General features: G+C 44.1%; 1 protein-coding gene across 1 annotated transcript in view; it reads left to right on the top strand.

The window, feature by feature from the left end:
• The window catches only part of LOC102692300 (protein TANC2), a 224,997-nt gene that overhangs the window by 85,627 nt on the left and 120,674 nt on the right, over nucleotides 1-18,696 (top strand). The window contains 1 exon segment of the mRNA XM_069185670.1: nucleotides 4,169-4,268. Within this exon segment, the coding sequence (XP_069041771.1) occupies nucleotides 4,202-4,268 (67 nt within the window). The 5' untranslated portion in view covers nucleotides 4,169-4,201.

The following is an 18,696-nucleotide window of genomic DNA, read 5'->3' as shown; positions in this document are numbered from 1 at the left end:
TTATCAAGACTGGCTCGTGTTTGATGGCGAACGTGAGGTTTTTCTTAAAGGGGACAAGACAAGCTGACATCTGGATTTCCTGCTCATCCTTCCAAATTTTTGTTTAATGTTCCACAAGGGAGAATGTTATCTTCTCGGGAGTCACGGTCATTGTGAAGCAGAGAGAAAAGAGGTCTCTTTATACAGAGGAGCAGTTTCCCATCTGTAGCCTCAGCTCGCTTTAAAGGAGTTAACTGCTCTGCTGCTATTTTTTTTCACCATGCCACGTAATGTAACTCCAGCTGTGGGAAGCTGGTAGAGTATTTGTTTTCCTCGAAGCAGCAACAGGAGTTTGGAAAGTGTCCGGACAGCGTGCGTCTACGGTGCCCTAGCTGAAGACGGCAGCTGGCCAGGGAGACATGTGCGGGGTTCTGTCTCGGTTTGTTTTTATCCAGCATCGGCGACGGAGGCACAGACACAGAATAGCTGCTTTGATCCTCACCCGCGTCGCCTCTCCGCCTTGATCACCGGCAGGCTTTAAAAGAGGGACACTCCAACCTGCCTGTGAGGCAGTTGAGTCATAGGAGTTTAACGTAGAACATCTGTTAGTCCCTCTATTCTTCACAAAGAGCTCAGAGAGCAAGGGAGGGGGAACGAGAGCTTCTCTGTGCACAGGCTGCAATCGCTGGAGAGGACAGCATGGGATAGCTAGAGATGCTTAAGGTATGGCTTGTTACAGCTCTGCTCCTGTCTCCTCCCTGGCGTCTCAAGCCTGGCCTGCAGTCTGTGACCTGTTTTCTTGCTTCTACGGTCTCTTTTTTTTCCCCTCCACTCCTCCTCTTCTGTTCCTGTCATTTCTTTTAATTACAAAGTACCCAAGCAGCGTTTGGCAGTGTGGTAGAGCTCACCAGCACGTAGTAATTAAGAGACATCACGCTGCGATCTGTTGACATTCCTAGCAGGGGCAGTGCGTTCCGCATTCTTGGTTGTAGGTCTTGACAGCTTTGCATAAAAAACCCAAATACTGGAGAACAAAAGGCAGAGGTAAACTTGATTTTTTTTTTGCTTTCCCTTTTGGGCAGCATTTTTCTGTGCTTCCTTTTGTAGGCTTTCAGCTCTTGAGAGCATGTGTATTAGTGGCTCACCTGTACTGAGCTTTGCAGGTGCAGGCTGCGTAGGTGAAGTACCCCACCTTTAAATCCAGTTCATCTGGGACCTTTCTCTTAGCTAATATCTCCTCAGCTCGAGCACAACCGATGTGTTTGGCTCCAGAGAGACTGAAGGAGACAGCAGTGAATAGCAGGTTGTTAAAACCTCATCTCTAGGAGCTGATGTGACAAGGCTAAGCTTCTGAAGGAGATACCTGTATGAAAACACGTTTTGTCCTTGAGCTTTCTGTTTAAGATTATGTGATCATTCTCTCGAGAAAGAGTGGAGGAGTTTTAACAGCACTGGACATGAGCGATCTGGCATCCAATGTTCTGCTGGCATCAGTTGAGCAGACACTTACTGTGAACATTACACAACCCAGTTACAAGAAGTTCAGTTAGTCTGTGAAACTGGAATTTGTTTGACTGCTTGGAGTTCTCAGATTAGTTGCCCCGATGTGCAAAGGCTTGAGTTTCTTTTTCCACTGATCCTGACTGCTTTTAGGCACAGATGCAGGTTGCTTCTCATCCAAGTCTTTAGCCGGGGAATCCTGGCAAAGTGATTTGGGATGTTTGACTGTCACCTCTTCCACATTGTGGAATTTCAAAGCCTTTTTTCCCCCCGTCAGCACATACAGTAATGACAAAACAAAAAGGTTAAGCTACTGTTTTTTTTTTACTGATTTAAGAAAGGCAGTATAAATAATGAAGTATATTTCTATAATGCGCTGTATAATTTATTAGCTGTGTGCAGCTTTAGCAGATGTTTTCATTTTTGAAAGGCGGGAGAGTTATGGTTTATGGTTCAGTATACATAGCCGGGAGTCTTTTTCATTCTTCAGTTTCTCACCCTCAAATTCGCTTTCTAAACAGCCGTGAGCCAGAGGAGAAAGAGGGAAAGGATTGTATCGGGAGATTACAAAGCGCTTTGCAGTTTCTATGGAGAGCAGTGACAACCCCACGCATGGTCTGGCTGTTTGTCTCTGTGGGCACCACGTTCTGCCATTCATTCAAGAGACCAAAAAAACGCCTTGGCTAATAGTTTAGCTAATAAATTATAAATGATGTGCTCTTTCCTAAACAAAGATTCCATCTTAGCATGTGAATTAAGCCCATTATTAATGAGAATTATCCCTCATGTAATAATCGCACTGTAGGTGGGGTTTAAGTGAAGCAGAGCAGATCGGGCACTGTAACGGTTTCTCTGCTTTGTGCATTTAAAAGGCATGGAAAGGTTCAATTAGCTTTTTGGTTTCAGCTTTTTTTTGTTAGAAAACACTTCAAAGATTTGACTGAAAAGGTGAAGTGCGTTTTATGGCCAGGCCCTTGTTTTATGAGGTTCTGCTAACCTTTTTTGATCTTGCTTGCAATTTTGAGAATACGGTGCCCGTTTTACCAGTTTATAGTGGTTTGAGGGACAAAATATTGATTTGATTTACAAAATGTAAAAATGAATTTAAATTGAATTACTCTACATATGTATTTAGATTCGTATCTTGTATCGGATACATCCTTTTTTGGATTCTGTGCTAGATTATTACAAGTGTTATACAGTAGTTTACAGTCCATTGTATGTGGACACAAAGGTTGGTTAATGTGTGCTAATATCATTCCGTCTAGCTTGATTTCTGAGTGGGGGGCCTTTGACAGCTGACAGAAGCAGTCTAAGAAGAGTACTCTTTCAGTGCTTCACATCATTTCTGATTGATAATTTGGAATGAAAGAATAGCACACTGCACCCCGTTCTGTGCATTACAGTGTGTCTCTGGAAAAGCTTATTGAAGCTGATAGAAGAAAAGCCCCTGTAATAAGGGTGGTGAATCGCTTCCATTGTCTTGGCTCAGAACTCCAGACACTTCCTTCAGCGCAGGTTCCCAGGTGAGAGCGTGTGGCTTGATCACAAAGACCGCGCTCAATTGTTCGAGCAACTAATTCTCCCTGAGATGAATTACTCATCTGGCGAGCTGTGTTAACAATACATCTCGCTGCATTCATCGACCTGTTTAATCACTTTCTTCAGCTTTTTTACCGCCATCACAAGCAATTGCAATTTACTTGAGTAAGCCTTGCTTTCTGCAGTCAGTCACCATTCGATAGGTCCCTTCTGTTTAAGCTATAAACCCCCTTATGTATTTTTATTTAGTGAGTAGTTTATGCGGGAAGCACGTGGGTTAACATTGCTGCCTTGCAGCTTTGAAGCCCTGGGTTCGATTCCTGGGGTGCTGCTGTTTGCATAGAGTTTGTATGTTTTCCTCATGTTCTTGAGGGTCTCCTCCTACAGTCCAATGACATACTGGCAGGTTCATTGGCTATTGGGAAAACTATCCCTGTGGTGCGTGCGTGTCTGTGTCTGTGTGCTGCTTGCTGGGATAGACTCCGGCTCTCCTGTGACCCTGTGTTGGATAAAGCAGTTAGGATACGGATGAACGAAGGTCACTTTTGTTTAAAGTGTACTCCCAAGTAGTGCCTTAACCACTGATACAGGGGCCAGAGCCCCACACCTACAGGTGAGTGCTAGTTCCTGGTGCCAGCTGCTGTATGATGGGCGCTCTTATCTCCACGTGCCCCAGACTGCCCCTGAACTGGAGCTGGAGAGGGAGTGGCATTACTGTGGCAGTGGCATTATACCCTTGCAGACCCAAGGGGGCACAGCATCACGTCACGTTTCAGGTTAAGATGTGATCCAACCACTGGTGCTCGAAGGCAGAGTCCTGATCCCATAACCCGACCTTGTTACAGTATATTCAAACTGATCTTGCACATACTGTGAAGTGAACTGTTTCCCTGGCTGTTTTATAAAGTGATTAAGACCTTCGTGCACTGTTACTTAAAGAGGGGGAGGGCTACCCACTGTACAGAGCTGTGTACCCATCCACTCCAGTGTGACCTCACTGTTGCAGAGGGAGGTTCTTCCTGAAAGGTGGTCAAGGATGGGGGGGAATCACAGACGTGGGCCTGTGAAGACCGCTCGCTCACTGGGCGGCTCCCTGCCTCTCTCCCAGGCCTCTCACGTTTGCGTTGCTCGTGTGTCCTCTCCGCAGATTTCTCCCTAACCGCTGCGGACCGGTGCCGCCATGTTCAGGAACAGCTTGAAGATGTTGCTTAGCGGTGGCAAGTCCAACCGCAAGAGCCGCAACAGCGGTAAGTCACGTGACCGTCGCTGCGCGTTTTAGAGGCGTGTCAAACACAGACATGCTCAGTTTAATATGAAGTGATACATCTTCATTTGCATGAATATTTCATTAAAATTTCAGTGCCCTTTCAACTTTGCACTCGGCCTGAGGAACAAAAGTTGCTTGTCTGGACTCTGCAGACAGTGCAGTTTCAGTAACGGCATAAGTGATTGTAATTGCGCTTTCGTCTGCTAAGTGCAGGGGCAACTGGAATTTCCAGTGCCCCTAGGGTTTCCAGATAAACAGGCCAAGAGCACTTCGCCATACCCAGACATATTCCACATGCACCCCACTTTTGCAAACATAGACATATTCTTGTAAAGAGACCCCTGGTACAGAAACGTGCACAGCAGCACAAACAGCCTGAGTCACTGTTTGAAATGTCTTATATTTCAGGTGTTTGAGCCTGCAAAACTCTTCTGTTGTCCTTTGGTTTGTTTTTGATTTGTTCGCTCGCATGCAAAGACATGGTTCGACGTGCACCTGGTCTTCAGAGAAAGTGTGCAGTGATAGAACTGAACATGCCAGAAGAGACAGCAGTAGCTCTGTCATGATGGCGCTCTTTCCCGTTTTTTCAGTGCTTTTATATTTAGGGGTGAAACGAGCGATAAGTGAAGATGGAATTGAAATATGCATGTGAACCAGGAGTCTCCAACTGCGTTCTTGGAGGGCCTGGTGCTTTCTGGCTTTTGTTCCACCTGACCTCTTGGATATTCAAGTAGTTTAAATGTTCGACTAGCTGTATGATGCCATCAGTGACCCACGGGCTGTTTAAAGTTGCTTGAAATGCATTGTGCACTGTAGAGTTTCAGCTGTAAGGCAAAGAATATCGATGGATGCATTTATATTTGACTAAGTGAGGAAACATTATTAGACTGAATCCATGAGGACTGAAGTGGTGTCAGGAAGTCGAGGCCCTCTGTAAACTCTGTGAGCTGGGTTTGAGATCTCCAAGGTGTACTGTAAATGCACGAGCAGGAAAGCCGCAGTGTGAACTGAGGTCATGAGTCCTGCTTCGCTTCCTGTACAGCAAGCAAGGGGTTAGCCCAGTACGGGACACCGCTGCTCCGTAGTCATAGCACTGTATGGCCACAGAATGAGCTTTCTTTTGGTTTGCCTAAAGATGAACTTTGACCTCGGGAGCTGCATGCATCACATGTATATACAGTACATAGATAAATCTTGGGCTGCTGTAGCTCTTTTGTGCTGTACAGAGTGTTCTATATGGTGGACCAGCCAGGTTATGGGAAGGTTAGTACTTCCCACATCTCATCTGAAGGTTACCTGCACGTAGAGTGAGCAGTAAAAGCAGAAAGGGGATTGTACCGGTCCTGTAACATATCAAATTTTCTTGGAGGGAATGTGATTGTGCACGCCATGATTTGTGCTGAGAGCAACACGCAGTGTATGCACTGCTTCTTCAGCCAATAATTATTTCATATCTGTGTTTCTCTTGACCTTTTTTGAGGGTGGTTTACATGATAAAATATGTTACTTGTGCCCTTTTGAAACTCTTACATACAGTAGTTGACAAATTAGTTCTGCCTCCTACACTGTGGTCTTAATGCAGAAGTCCTTTAGCTGAAGAAACAACAGAGGACAAAAGCTTAACATTTTTTAAACATTTGTCATCATGTTCAGGTCACACCTGCTTTGGCTTCTAGAGAAAAAAACCAGATAAAACCGATACATCATATAAGACTTAAAGTCACTGAAGGCCGGTTATTATTTCTAAAATGGATTCTTTTTTTAAATGCTCCAGTGAAATCAGCATGGCAGCAAGGTGTTGTTGGGAAACTTGCATTTTCTACCTAAGCAAATAGACTATTAGTAGCTGATTTACATGCACTTCATCTTAATTGAGGTGAGAAGAATATATTTCTGTGCTGATTTCCCGTGTTTCCTTTGTCTGCGAGGCTGCAATCTGCAGACTGATACTTGTGCCGTGTGAACAGTCAGGAGACAAGGGCAGGTGCATTAAAGGAGGTGTTTTATGGAAGTGTAAAGCACGAGACTCGCTCTCCTGTCAGTTGTAGCTGCTGTTCCCAGCACTGGAGGTGATGAGTGCATAGGATTCCAAACAGATGTGGAGGCCAGGTACAGCAGCACCAGCCATGATTCCAGTGCAATCGCGTCCAATTGTTTACACTTATCCAGTTACACTGCATTGTTCCGCACTGCAAGTGCAGCTAGAAACGTTAGCTCCTATATGTGTGCAGCTGAGTGATTAAGGTATGATATAGGGAAGGTGCCTTAATGTGACACAAACATTTCAAAGTATTTAATGCATGAGGTTAACAGCCGAGAAACTGCAGCAACTCTTCAGATGCAGTAATGTTAAAAAAAAGTTTGAAAATTGGGGGACAGCATAACGACAGCTGCATTGAACAAGGAAGCCAAAGTCTATGTTCCTCCGAAAATGCCAGTCCGAGGAGTTTCCTCCCCTTTCTTTAAAGCTAGTGTGTAATTCAGACAGACAAGTTCTTTAGTTCCTGTGTTTTTTGCAAGCTTTGGTTGAGATCCGAGTACCTGCTCTGTCACGTTTACTGACATGGACGACGGTTTCCTTTCCCTGCCTGTGCCCGCCAATCCGATGACACAGGGAGACAAGATTCCCATTCATCATGCTTTCGCCATCGATGTGAGGTTTGCAGCTGTTTGCAGGGATTAGACACTTGTCTGAAGGCAGCTTTCTGTTAGCAGAAAGGCAATGTCACACTGAAAGAGCTACTTGCTAATTGTCCATGAAAGTACCAGTAAATATAATACCGTTAAATTAAAATGTTTTATGTCCACGGCTAAGGTTTGTGCATCAGTGACATTTTCCAAGACATTTCTGTGTTAGAAAGTATAAGTGGCATCTTGGATGTATTAACTGTGTAATTAGCTTTTGACAGCATGTTCCTTATTTAATAAACAGTGAATAAGGATCATGTTTGCTATCTGGGTTAGCATTATATGACAATCATTTATCTAACTGGCACTCACCACACAGAAATTACAGCTAAGCCGATTGCTTGGGAAGTGACCACTTTTGCAGTGATGGTGTGATTTTGAATAAGGATGAAAAATAAGAATTTTTTTGGATTGTTTTTTGGTTACAATGGTATTGAATCCAAAAGAGATTTGATAAAAATGAAACGTTGTGTTGAAAGCTTTCACACGTAGAAGCATCTAGATCTGTGCACATTCAGATTGAATAACAGGTGTCAGGAAAGTTTTTTTTTAGTTTCTCAGTCCTGGTCCTGGTAACCCTGATATCTGGTGGTTTTCATTCCAGCTACAGTATGCACTCAGCTGCTTAATTGAATTCTTGATTGAAATAATAATTATTTAATCATTTTAAAATCCTTAAAAGTTGCAGTATTAAGTTCCTCACACACTTTTACAGGAAACCTGAGGCCTCCAGCATTTTGAGAGCAGACAGCAATTAAAAAGGCAGATTAAATTATTAATTTCACTTCATTTTCAATTCCATAACTGACGGCTGAAAAAAATGTAGCAGACCCTAGTGTTCACGAGCCACAGTTGTGAAGCCTTGCTCTCATTCCGAAGCTGTGATGTGTGACAGCCTGAAATGAGTTTTGAGGTACACTGTATGTGTGTATTTGGACAGCACACCAGCACAGTGGTTAGCATTGCTGTCTCACAACACTGGGGTGCCATCTGTGTGGGATCTGTGTGGTCTTATCGCCTTCACATGAGTTTCCTCCAGGTGCTCTGGTTTCCTCCCACAGTCTGGACATACTGGTAGATTAATTGGTTTCTGGGAAAGTTGGCTCTGGTGTAAGTGGGTGCTCGTCTGTGTGCCCATAGCTGGCGTCCTGTCCATGCACTCTGCCTTGTACCTGTTGCTTGCTAGGATAGGCTTCAGGTTCCCTGCTATACTCTGTATTGGATAAAAAAGTTAGAAAATGGGTATATGTGTGTTTTATGCTCTCTCCTTACCTCCTTAAAGGAATCGGCTTTTTGCGTGTTAATTCAGCAGCATGGTGGAGCCTTGGCCTCGTTATATCGCCATGGTGTTGACACCAAAGGAATGCTTAGGTTCCTCTGCAGCTGTGATCCTGACGCTAGCATGGCAATAGCACTGCTTTCTTCCTGTAGCTGTAGATTTTCAGGTGACCAGTTAGTCTTAATTATTCACTCATTGTAACTTGGGGTTACAATAAGATAAAATTAATTTAGGTGCAGCTAGAATACCCCATATTACCATATCACCCTTAATGAAAGGGTGAAAGTAGTTTGAATTTACTGCAATTCTGATTTTCCCAGTGACATTTTGATGCACTGCACTGGGTCCAGCCAATAGCAGTGGATGTGCTAGCAGAAATGATTGAATGGTGTTGACAGGTTTTTGAAAACCAATCAGAAATGTACTCTTTGGCTTTTGCAGCATGTGACATTCTGGGAACAGCCACAATCAGGAAGCCCAATTTTAACAGAAGAATTTTAACCTCCAGTAGATTGCAAAGAGCCATAGACACATGAACCTTACATCAGAGCTTTCTCTCCACGATTGCTAAAGAAAAGACTCCTATGTCTGTGTTTTCTGCACAGGCTTGTTATCAGCAGCTGTACAGTAACAACGATGAAGATAGCGGCGAAATTATAAGGCAGCAGAAGTGGAGAGCTGCTTATCTCTTTCTTAAGCCACAACATCTGAGACTCTCCAATCCGCTTGACGGGTGAAAGCTTCCAGCTGTAGCAGCAGCTGCACTGTTCGCTGGCTGCAGCTCTCGTCTGAATCTTGAAAGCTGTCTGCAAGACAAGGAAGGAAGGACGCGCTGGCTCATAACTCAGTGTAACTCAGTGAACTTTAACTCTGAAATTTCTCAGTGATTTTTTTTCCACATTCCAAGCTCTGTGTTTGGCGCAGCAGTTCCAATCATAAGAAGAGGGGGGCTCTCTCAGTTCCATTCAAGCTTCAATGAAAGGTTGGTTCTGTTTTCACGAAAACAAGAAAAAGCACACACAAAAAACAACAGAGATGATATTGGATCAGGCGTCCTCCGGCGAGAGACCATTCAGCTATGAAGATCTGCAATAAAGTCTGAAGAGCAGAAGGCTCTAACTAGATGTTATTGGCAATTGCAGGGGTGCAATATAGTGTATAAAGACATTTAGAATCTGGCTGTTTCACTTTTATTGTCCTTGTTAACAGCAGCTATATTGTGTCTTTATGGCTGATCATACCACCGGGCTGGCACAGTTACTGGGAGAAGGTTAGGGGGGATTCGTCAGTCCCTTCCCCCACTTAAGTAGGTATGAGTGACCCCCAGCACAAAAAAAAAACAGGAAATAGAATTATAAAATCACGGAGAAGAGGAAGAAGTAGTGAGGGTCTTCTTCCTCAGCATTTTGTTGTGTGGATAGGCTCTTTCAATCTGTCCAAAAGCTCTAGAAACTCCTGCTGTATCTTGGCGATGGCCTGTTCTCTCTCAAGTGTGACGTGTGGCAGGATGGTGCTCGGAGGCAGATTTGCCTCACTGACCTGACTGGGACGTTCATCTGAAGCAGTTTACGTCCACAAGATTTTGAAACAATTTTTTTTGTGCAGTTTTGACAGATATATTATTGCATTCGCAACCAAATCGTTGCCTAGAGAGACAGTTTGCATGTGTCCGTGATCTTTCCCTGCGTCACTTATCTTTAGTTTGCCTTTTAAGGAACATGAGTTCCCTTTGAGTTATTTTACTAGAGCTTGGGGGGTTAAAGTTCATTATTTTACAACCACATGAAGGTTTATGTGCAAGAGTGTGTCAGAAATAATTCCAGTTTAAAGAGCTGAACTGGAAAGAAATGAAGACATTCAAACCCACATGGTTTCTTTTAGTTGCGGACATGTAAGGATTCAGCCACCTATTCCTGGCAGCTCCGAAATGTTACGTTACTCATGATCACAGGAGGATAAATATTTCCAGGTGCTGTCACACCTATAAATAAAGAAACCTGTTTGTCCTAAAACATTCACATGGAGGATGTTTGAACTGTTGCTGTAGAAGCAGTGTTCTGGGGCTCTGATGTTTCTAATCGGCTATTTCAGAGGCTTTGAGTTCCTTTGAACACCTGACCACAGGTAGAGATTGTTCCTTCTGCATATTTACAGTTCCATCAGTATGAAGCAGACCACTGTTTTGAATAGTAAAACAAGCTCTCGGAGGGTTTAAATAGTATAAAATTACATGGTAGGGCATGTGGGGAAAGAAAAGTAGATTTCCCTTAAGAAGTTTCCAAACGAGAGGAGGCCATTTGACTCATTGTGCTCATTTTGATGCTGGTAGCTTATAGATCCAAGAATCCAATCCAGCTGTTCCCCGAAGGCTCCCAGAGAATTGTTTGCAACAGCATGACTGGACTTTGAGAGAAAAAATATAAAGTAATCCATTGGTTTGGCTTTGACACTTCTATTCAGGATTATATCACAGTCACCACTTAAGTGATAAGGTTAAGTTTATCTTGTTTCATGTTTGCAGGGTTGCAATCCTAAAGTTTCACTGATGCAGACACATGCACGGTATTTGCACCAGCCGCTGCTGATATGACTCTTTGAAGTAGTCTCGCTCTGTCCCCACTAGATTGCTGCTTGGCTAGGGTCTGGGCGATTGTCTGGGGCTTAATGCGTCTCTCCTGTAGTCGCAGGAGATTGTGCAGCATAATCTGCTATTCAGAGAGGATGACTGCAGTTCACCTGACCAGCCAGACTGTTAAAGATTCTATCTGCTTCCTAATGCAGCGTGCGCACACAGACCAGCATGTTTCATCTCCAGCCATTCTCAGGGATTTGGTGTCTCTCATTTTAACCTAATGAGAGATCTGTGTGCTGTACTAGCGATCGTCTTCTCCCCCTGCGTTTCCTTCACATTACAACAGCATCTTAATGTTTTGTTTGTCTGTGTTTGATCAGATTTGTCATGTGTGATTTTTAAAGCTTGGGCCAGTAGAAGGAGGAAGAAAAATGCTTTTGCTTGTAACTGAATTCCTGGTGAGTGCCTGGAGCCTGACCCAGAATGGCAGGACTCTTGGCAGGACTACACCCTAAACGGGATGCCAGTTCACACACACACACACACACACACACACGTACTGACAGTTTAGGGGGCAGGTGAACCCAGCCAGCATGTTTTTGGAAGGTGGGCTGAAACTGGTGCACCTAGCAAAAACCCATGTGAACTTGGGGAGACATGCAGAATCTACATGATATCCCAGTCTAGAATCCAGCATTGAACCCAAGAGCTGTGAGGCAGCTCCACTGTGCTGCCCTAAATTAACCTTGACCGTGAGAGAAAGAAGAAAGGAAGAGTAAGGCCCTCTCGTTGTGATCTCATCTTCCGAGTCTTCTGGACACATTTCCAGTCTGCCTGATCTGATAAATATAGCACAGCCAGTGACAGAGGGCTCTATTGTCACAACAATAGCTTCCAGCACTGATTGCTGGGGAAGTTCAGAGGCACAAAGGTGTTCCTGTTTTCTTGTTCCTTCAAGGCAGTGCCGCATCACAGATGGAGATCAGAAGTTGTCCTTTTTGAAGTGGTGAAAGTGTGTGTTAGCTGTGTGTGGGTGTTTTGTAGAGGACGGTGTTGAGGAGGAGGGGGGGGGGTACATGTTTGTGACATTTCCGTAGTTGAGCTTGTAGTACTTGATCATCTTGCAAACTTTCCCAGGATTCAGAAACAGGGTCAATTGTGCTGTTTCACCATAAGATAGTGAGTCATGCAACAGAAAGCCGCATGAAGGCTAAACCATTAGTTTCATAAGATCTTGTGTGACTGTCATACCAGACTCTCCTATGATGTGCACTACCATTGTGGAGGTCTTTAATCATGTAATGCTCTTTAATGGGGATATTTCAAAAGGCAAACAGCCCTTAGGGTTATATCAAATGTCAACAATCAACACATGCACTAGATACATTATTATTTTCATTCCACTGGTGTGGCTAGAAGCTGACTGAGTTGAAAAGATGACTGCAGCCACTGCTGCTCCTGAGAATTCAACTTAAGACCTCTTGTAATTACTGGTGGTGTCCAGTTCTGAGAGGTGTTGTCCTGTTTGGATGGCCCGTGCTTGTGTAACTCCCTCATGGCATCCGATTGTCCATGAAAACTCAAGACCAGGACAATTTGCAGAGCAGCTTTTATCTTCAAAGGCACTGCAGAACAACAATAATCGCATGTCATGGTCACAACTGCTTTCAGCCTCGTGAGAGAGGGCAGAGGGACAAGGTGTGCTCCCTGTATTGTGTTTCGTGAACAGCAATGGAAAACTTGAGTCTCACCTGTTAGCTTGATGCTCTTCAAGGTGCAGGGGTACTGCAGTGACCCTGAGCATTGTACTTCAGCTGATTGTTAAGGGCAGACTTGAGATCTTTTATTTTTAGGAGTTGGCTGCAAGCGAATTATCATCTGGGCTTGGGTTTTCTGTGCATATTTTTCAACTGCGATTGACACAGTATGTAGTGGTCACAAGTTTTCACTAGATCTCCCTTTGTCATTATTAATTAATAATTTTAAACATCGTACTATTTCAATGTAAAATGTCTCCTTTCTTTTGGAAGTGCTGTCTCATTTCAATGCTCCATGCTGAAGTGTGAGACTGTGGGACTGCAATACCAGTCAGTGGGTCTCGAGAGTGAGTGATCAGTGTCATCTGTAAACTCTGCTTGAGGGACTGGAGCGGTAGATCACTGAGGGGCTCTGATGTCATAAGAAGTGTGAAACAACTGACCTTGTTGAATTAAGTGGAGTTAGATGTTTTGTATATGGAAAAGGAGTTGACCTGGGGGTGAGTTTAAAGGGATTGTAGCAAAAGAATCACAGAAAACAGCCTTAGTTGTGATATGCTGTACGTGCTTCTCTTTTAACATGGAGTTGTTTTCTGCAGCGCTGGTAGGTTACATAACTAGTTCCTTTTGTCAACTGTGAGGATCTGCTTTGTATCATTGTGGGACTTTCTAGCTGAAAATATCGCTGACTTGTTGAGACAAATGACACCCATCTGACACCATTTGCTTTGGTAACAAGTAAAGATTGAAGTTTCGATTTGCGTATTATTAAAACTGATGCAGAAGCAAAGAAAATGATCTTAACGGTGATGAATGAATCCCTAAGCAAGGAGCCACTTCTGTCCTAGGTTCTGAACTGGGTTTTTAAAGAGGCTTTCATGGTACAGTGGCTTGTAATTGTCTGAACAGCTGCCTCTCAGCATACTTGCAATGTGATAATCTACTAAGAAGGCAGCTGTCTGTATATATGTGGATGAATAATGCTGGCCACTATTGATTGGGCACCTTCATGAGCAGCGGCAGGCAGGCAGAAGCACAGAGTAATCCCTTCCTGTACAGTGATACAGTGCCTGACGTGTGGCCGGGAGTCTGACATGGCAATTACTGTTTATCGCCAGGATTAAATCGAGCGTCTCTGCGCTGAAGGTGAAAGCAAAGTAACTGTCCTCCTAATGAGCCCTCAGAGCCCAGATGTCCAGCGCCACGCGGGGGGGCAGGGGCTGGTGTTCTGCCATGCATGCTGGTGGTGGGTGGTGGCACAGAGGCGACGGGGGCTTTGGCATTCTTGCGTGCTTGGCACTGCAGTCAACACGGGGAGGCCACCCTCACCGGGTGCTTTTAAACTGTGTTTCCGCTCTGATCCAGTGTTTAGAAAAGGTGTTTGGAATTGTCTCTTCGGAAGGCTCTTTTCACAGGTGTTCTGTCTGTTGGATTGATAGATTTTCTCGTTGTTATGGTAGAAAAGATGGGTGTCCAGTCCAGGATTGGGAGAACTGGTGTATCTGCTGACTTTCCTTTCATTCCCCCGCAACCTTAATGGCCTATTTCAACTCGTTACTGGCTTAATTGAACCAATTTACAGTAGCAGCTTCTCCCTGCTCTTCAGGTGCTGGAACTTTGATGTGATCAAGAAAATGACAGAGACGCCGGTTAAAACTGTCTAGATGAATTATCCAGAGGTGTCTTTTAGTTCACTGGCATCGTATAGATGAGCAGCAGAAAGGCCCGAAATGAGAAGAGGCCATTTGGTCCTTTGGTCATGTTTTCCTGTAATCCAATATAAAGTATGTTTACTTTATACACTGGTAACACACCTTCCTGAAGGATGTAAAAGGATTATTTAAAGCAGGGATCTACAGCCCTGGTCCTGGACAGCCCCAGTCCATTTACATGTAGCCTTTAAATCATCAGTTTCTAAAGGCCTGTAACAATTTGTCTCTGATCAATTGAACTGGTCTGTGTTCAATGAAGTGATTTAGAGATCATTTGGAAGACGGATCAAATATCCTCTGCCCTCAAGGACCAGTGCTTCCTTTATTGAAACATTACTTCCTTAATTGATCAGTCGCCCGAACCAGTATTCCTGATTTTAAATAACAGATGATTAAGGGTGATGTATAAGAATAACTGGATTGCGGGTCTCCAGAATAAAGGTTGGAGACTTTCGATTTCAAGGGATGAATTAGCCCTAGCCACATGTCTTTGGCCTGGAGTACCCAGCAAAAAACACTGGGAAGCTGGAGAGAACATGCAGGCTCCATACAGACAGACACCAAAGCTAGAATCGAATGCAGAGGCAGAAGAGACTACCATGCCAGGCAGAAAGGAATCAGTTTGCTTCCATGGCTTTCATGCAAAGTTTCACCCTATAGCCAACTTAATTTGCACAATACAAAAGGGCTAGAAATAAACAATACTGACTTTGTATTTTTTATCCCAAATTATGGTAATAATGTGGACCTCCCTGCAGTTTACAGGCAGTGAAGCCTGGACCAGTGCCGACTAACTGATCACTCAATTATCAGCAGCTTTGCAAAATATTAAGTACAAAACAAAAGATGATGAAGGAGTTATGCATAATAACAAAACAATTGATAGCAATTGTAGTTATGTCCTCTTTGGGATTTCTTGCTGTAATGAGGTTTAATTTTTTTGGGGGGGACAGCCAGACCAATTGCAGCTGGAAACCTACTGCAGCAATATGCTGTTGCTGAGATGAGATGCGCAAAGATTATCGCAATTACTGAATAGTTTAAATATGTTTATAATTAAAATAGCTTTGTAGTGCACTTGTGGAGCTCTGCATAATGTGAGTTTTTAAAGAAATAATAAAGCAGAGAGATGAATAAATATTGACTTGACACCACATTGTACAAAGGGATAGGAGATGCCTGTAGCTCTACCTTTGCTTTATGTTATAGAAAGGACAATGTGCCTTTGCACACACAGATTACCATAAGCACTGAGACTCCATGATGTGCCCTGCACTAATCTATAAAATTAAAAATAGTTTATTAACATATACCTGTTTCTCAATTATGCCTCGTCTGAGTTCATTACACACTTGTTTCTCCTAGCATGGGGTAATTAAAATCTTGCAGTGAATTTACTAAATGAAGATGCAGGGTGCCCATCTTTATGTCTGCATGTCTTACAGTAATTACTGCTTGTTAGAATGAGTGCTCAAGAACCTTGGGAGAGGGTCTTCATTAAATAAGTATAGTAGCTGGTGTGAGCCTGAGTCTACATCACTAGCCTGCTGTGACAAGGACACCCCAGGCAGTGCTACTCTGGCTTTCCAGGGCCTGCGAGGTGGCAGTGATGTCAGTGAAAGATCCACCAATCAGAGCTCAGTGTTCTGTGGGGGCACTGCAGAGAGGGGAGTGTAGCACGTCAGGGTTTGCATGGGGCTTGTTGGTGTTGGATAAGCCCAGCTCACTGGCGATGCCAAATGAAAACAGAATTGCAGTTTGCATTGCACTTGAAGCATAAACATTTTTCTGACACAGGGAGGCAATTGTGTTGTCTGCACCTGTACAACCGCACAGAACATCCCTGCACAGATCCACACAATAAAAACATCCACACGGGCACTTTCAGATGCAGCAGATTGGAGCTGAACACCGTTTATTACTCGTTTATTATCGACTGCATTGTCATTTTCTTTTCCGGTCACTTTCTGCTGGGATGCTTCCTTGCAAGCGTTTTGATAAAACGAGGAGAGGGTGGGGTTCCCCTAAATAGAGGAGAGTTAACAGATGCCTGTGTCAGGAGCCTGTTTCTGTAAATGAACCTCAATAAACGGGGAATTGCAGTACCAAATGAGCTCCTGTGGTGGCTGGTGAGCACAGTCCGTGCTCCTGGGGAGACTGCTCCCCTGTGCTGGCAACGTTTCCGTCTCCTGTCCACTCTGAACCTCTTTCGGTTCTGCCAATAAGATCGGCTTTCCAGCAAGAGCCTTTAGGGTTTAAGAATCAATCTGTATCGCTGGAGCTTGCTGACGTGTGCAGGAAGAGATGGAGGAGACCTGAGCCCCCCTGTCCACGCAGAGCGATTGTGGCTGCCCTGGACTCTCTCTCCCGAGCTCTCAGATCTCGCTCCAGCAGCACAGAGCACAGAGCGGAGAGATGAAAGGCACTTTGTTGTCAAAACTGGAAGGTGCTGTATTCTGACACCTGCCTGTGCGCAGCGACGTGCATCATCAGAGAAAAACAAACCCCGGGCCCTCAGAACATGCTGGGAGTGTAGGGCATCACCCTGTAGTGTTTCTTTTTGTCAGTCACAAACTTTTTACTTTTTTTTTTGTAAGCACAGCCATACAAATGTGAATGTGGTTTTTGGGTGGCGAGGTGGCGCAGTGGTTATCACTGCTGCCTTGCAGAGCTGGGGCCCTGGGTTTAGTTTCACACCTGGGAATGTGGGTGGAGTTTGCATGTTCTCCCCACGTTCATGTGGGTTTCCTCCAGGTGCTCTGGTTTCCTCCCGCAGTTCAAAGACATCCTGGTAAGATTATTGGCTTCTGGGCAAATTGACCGGAGTGTGAGTGTGTGTGTTTGCTTCTGTGTTTACCCGGTCACGGGCTGTTGTCCCACTCTGGTAGTCCTATCCCACTTTGCGCCAGTGCAGTCTCCTGCAGGCGACCAAGCAACGACCCTGTATTGGATAAAACGGGTAGAAATTGGATGGATGGATAGATACATTTCCTTCTCAGGTGTTCTTTTTTTCTTTCATTTCCACTCTTCCTTTAGATTTAAAGAAGGGAGGGAGCGAGGAATTACCAGCAGGTAATGTTGGAATTGCTAATACAACAAAACGGCGTGGTGTACAGTGACATTGAAATGACTTTCCGCTGGGTTGCTGTGGTGCGTCTCGGTGTGTTTAGTGACAAAAGAGATTCACAGTTCAGGGTTGAGAGTAATTTCTTACTGAGCTTACTGAGTACCTGAGCTATTGAATTCTGTCTTTTGGAACACACCTCTGGTTTCTCTGGAGCTACCGAGACAGGGTGACCTATTTATTCATAGTGGCTGTAATGTGTTATTTATATCCTAAATGAGTATTTATGTGTTGCTGTGCTTGCATGTCTGTGCGTTATTGTGTGCTATGAGGAAGGCACATCATCCTGTAGGACAGTCTCAGTGGAAATCTGCACAGATTTATCCAGCTGGCTGTTTTGTTTTATTTCTTGGATATACAATAACGGCAAAATGCATGAAGAGGAGACTGTAACAGTAGCTTTTTGTTTTATTTGCTTCGTAGCAGCTGGTTGGTTCCAGAATTGTTTCTAAATTCTGATTGAAATATTTACGAAGATTCAAACACAAGTCCTCAACCTCACACCCCACCTTGTCTTTAACTGAGTTATGTGCACTACAGTTTTTGTCTGTTTTAAGTCTTAAGTTTAGGATTTTGGTCAAATTTTAATGCCTCACGGAAATTTTCCTAAAGCCAAGTGGACCCTTCTTTATTGATTTACTACTCTGAGCAGTTAATTTCTCATTTCTACCCTGTACTGAATATTCTTGTGGAAAGCAGTCAGGAATTTACAACCAAACATATTGTGAGTCCCTTTCTTTGGATTCAGGACTTGAGACTCGAGCGATCCTCTGTTAATTGAGTTACTTTTTTGTACAATTTTTATGGGGGGTGAAATGGGAAATTTGGAGCTTCTCTTCCGTGAAAACCCACACCCCATCCCCTAGACGATGTTCCTGTAGCCAAGTTTATTTTTTGGAATTTAAAATCTCAATTTGAGATCACAATTTGGAGCTTAGAGTTTGTAATTTTTAATTCTGCACTCCCCTAATTGGAACTGGCATAGCAGAGACATCTGTACCACAAGGATGGATTAGGGAAGTTGACACGCACAGAAGGTTCTGCCGCGGCAGGCTGATTGAGGGAGAGGCATGTCCCTTGCTGACATCATCGCAGACCTGCGGGAGCTCAGAAGGTCACAGGGGGGCGCTGTTTTGCTGGGAGCTGAGAGAGCCCTGGCTGATTAATGCTGTTCCTTCCCCTGATAGGTGTGAGCCAGCTGTGCACTGCTACAGGTGGAATGCAGGTCGCAGGCATGGGTTGGGCTTTTCTATGGCTTCCACGATGGGTCTTTCAG

Source organism: Lepisosteus oculatus, chromosome 28, assembly GCF_040954835.1.
Source record: "Lepisosteus oculatus isolate fLepOcu1 chromosome 28, fLepOcu1.hap2, whole genome shotgun sequence".
Taxonomy (NCBI): Eukaryota; Metazoa; Chordata; class Actinopteri; order Semionotiformes; family Lepisosteidae; genus Lepisosteus; species Lepisosteus oculatus.
The sequence above is the reverse complement of the archived record's forward strand: the minus strand, read 5'-3'. Positions and strand labels throughout refer to the sequence as shown.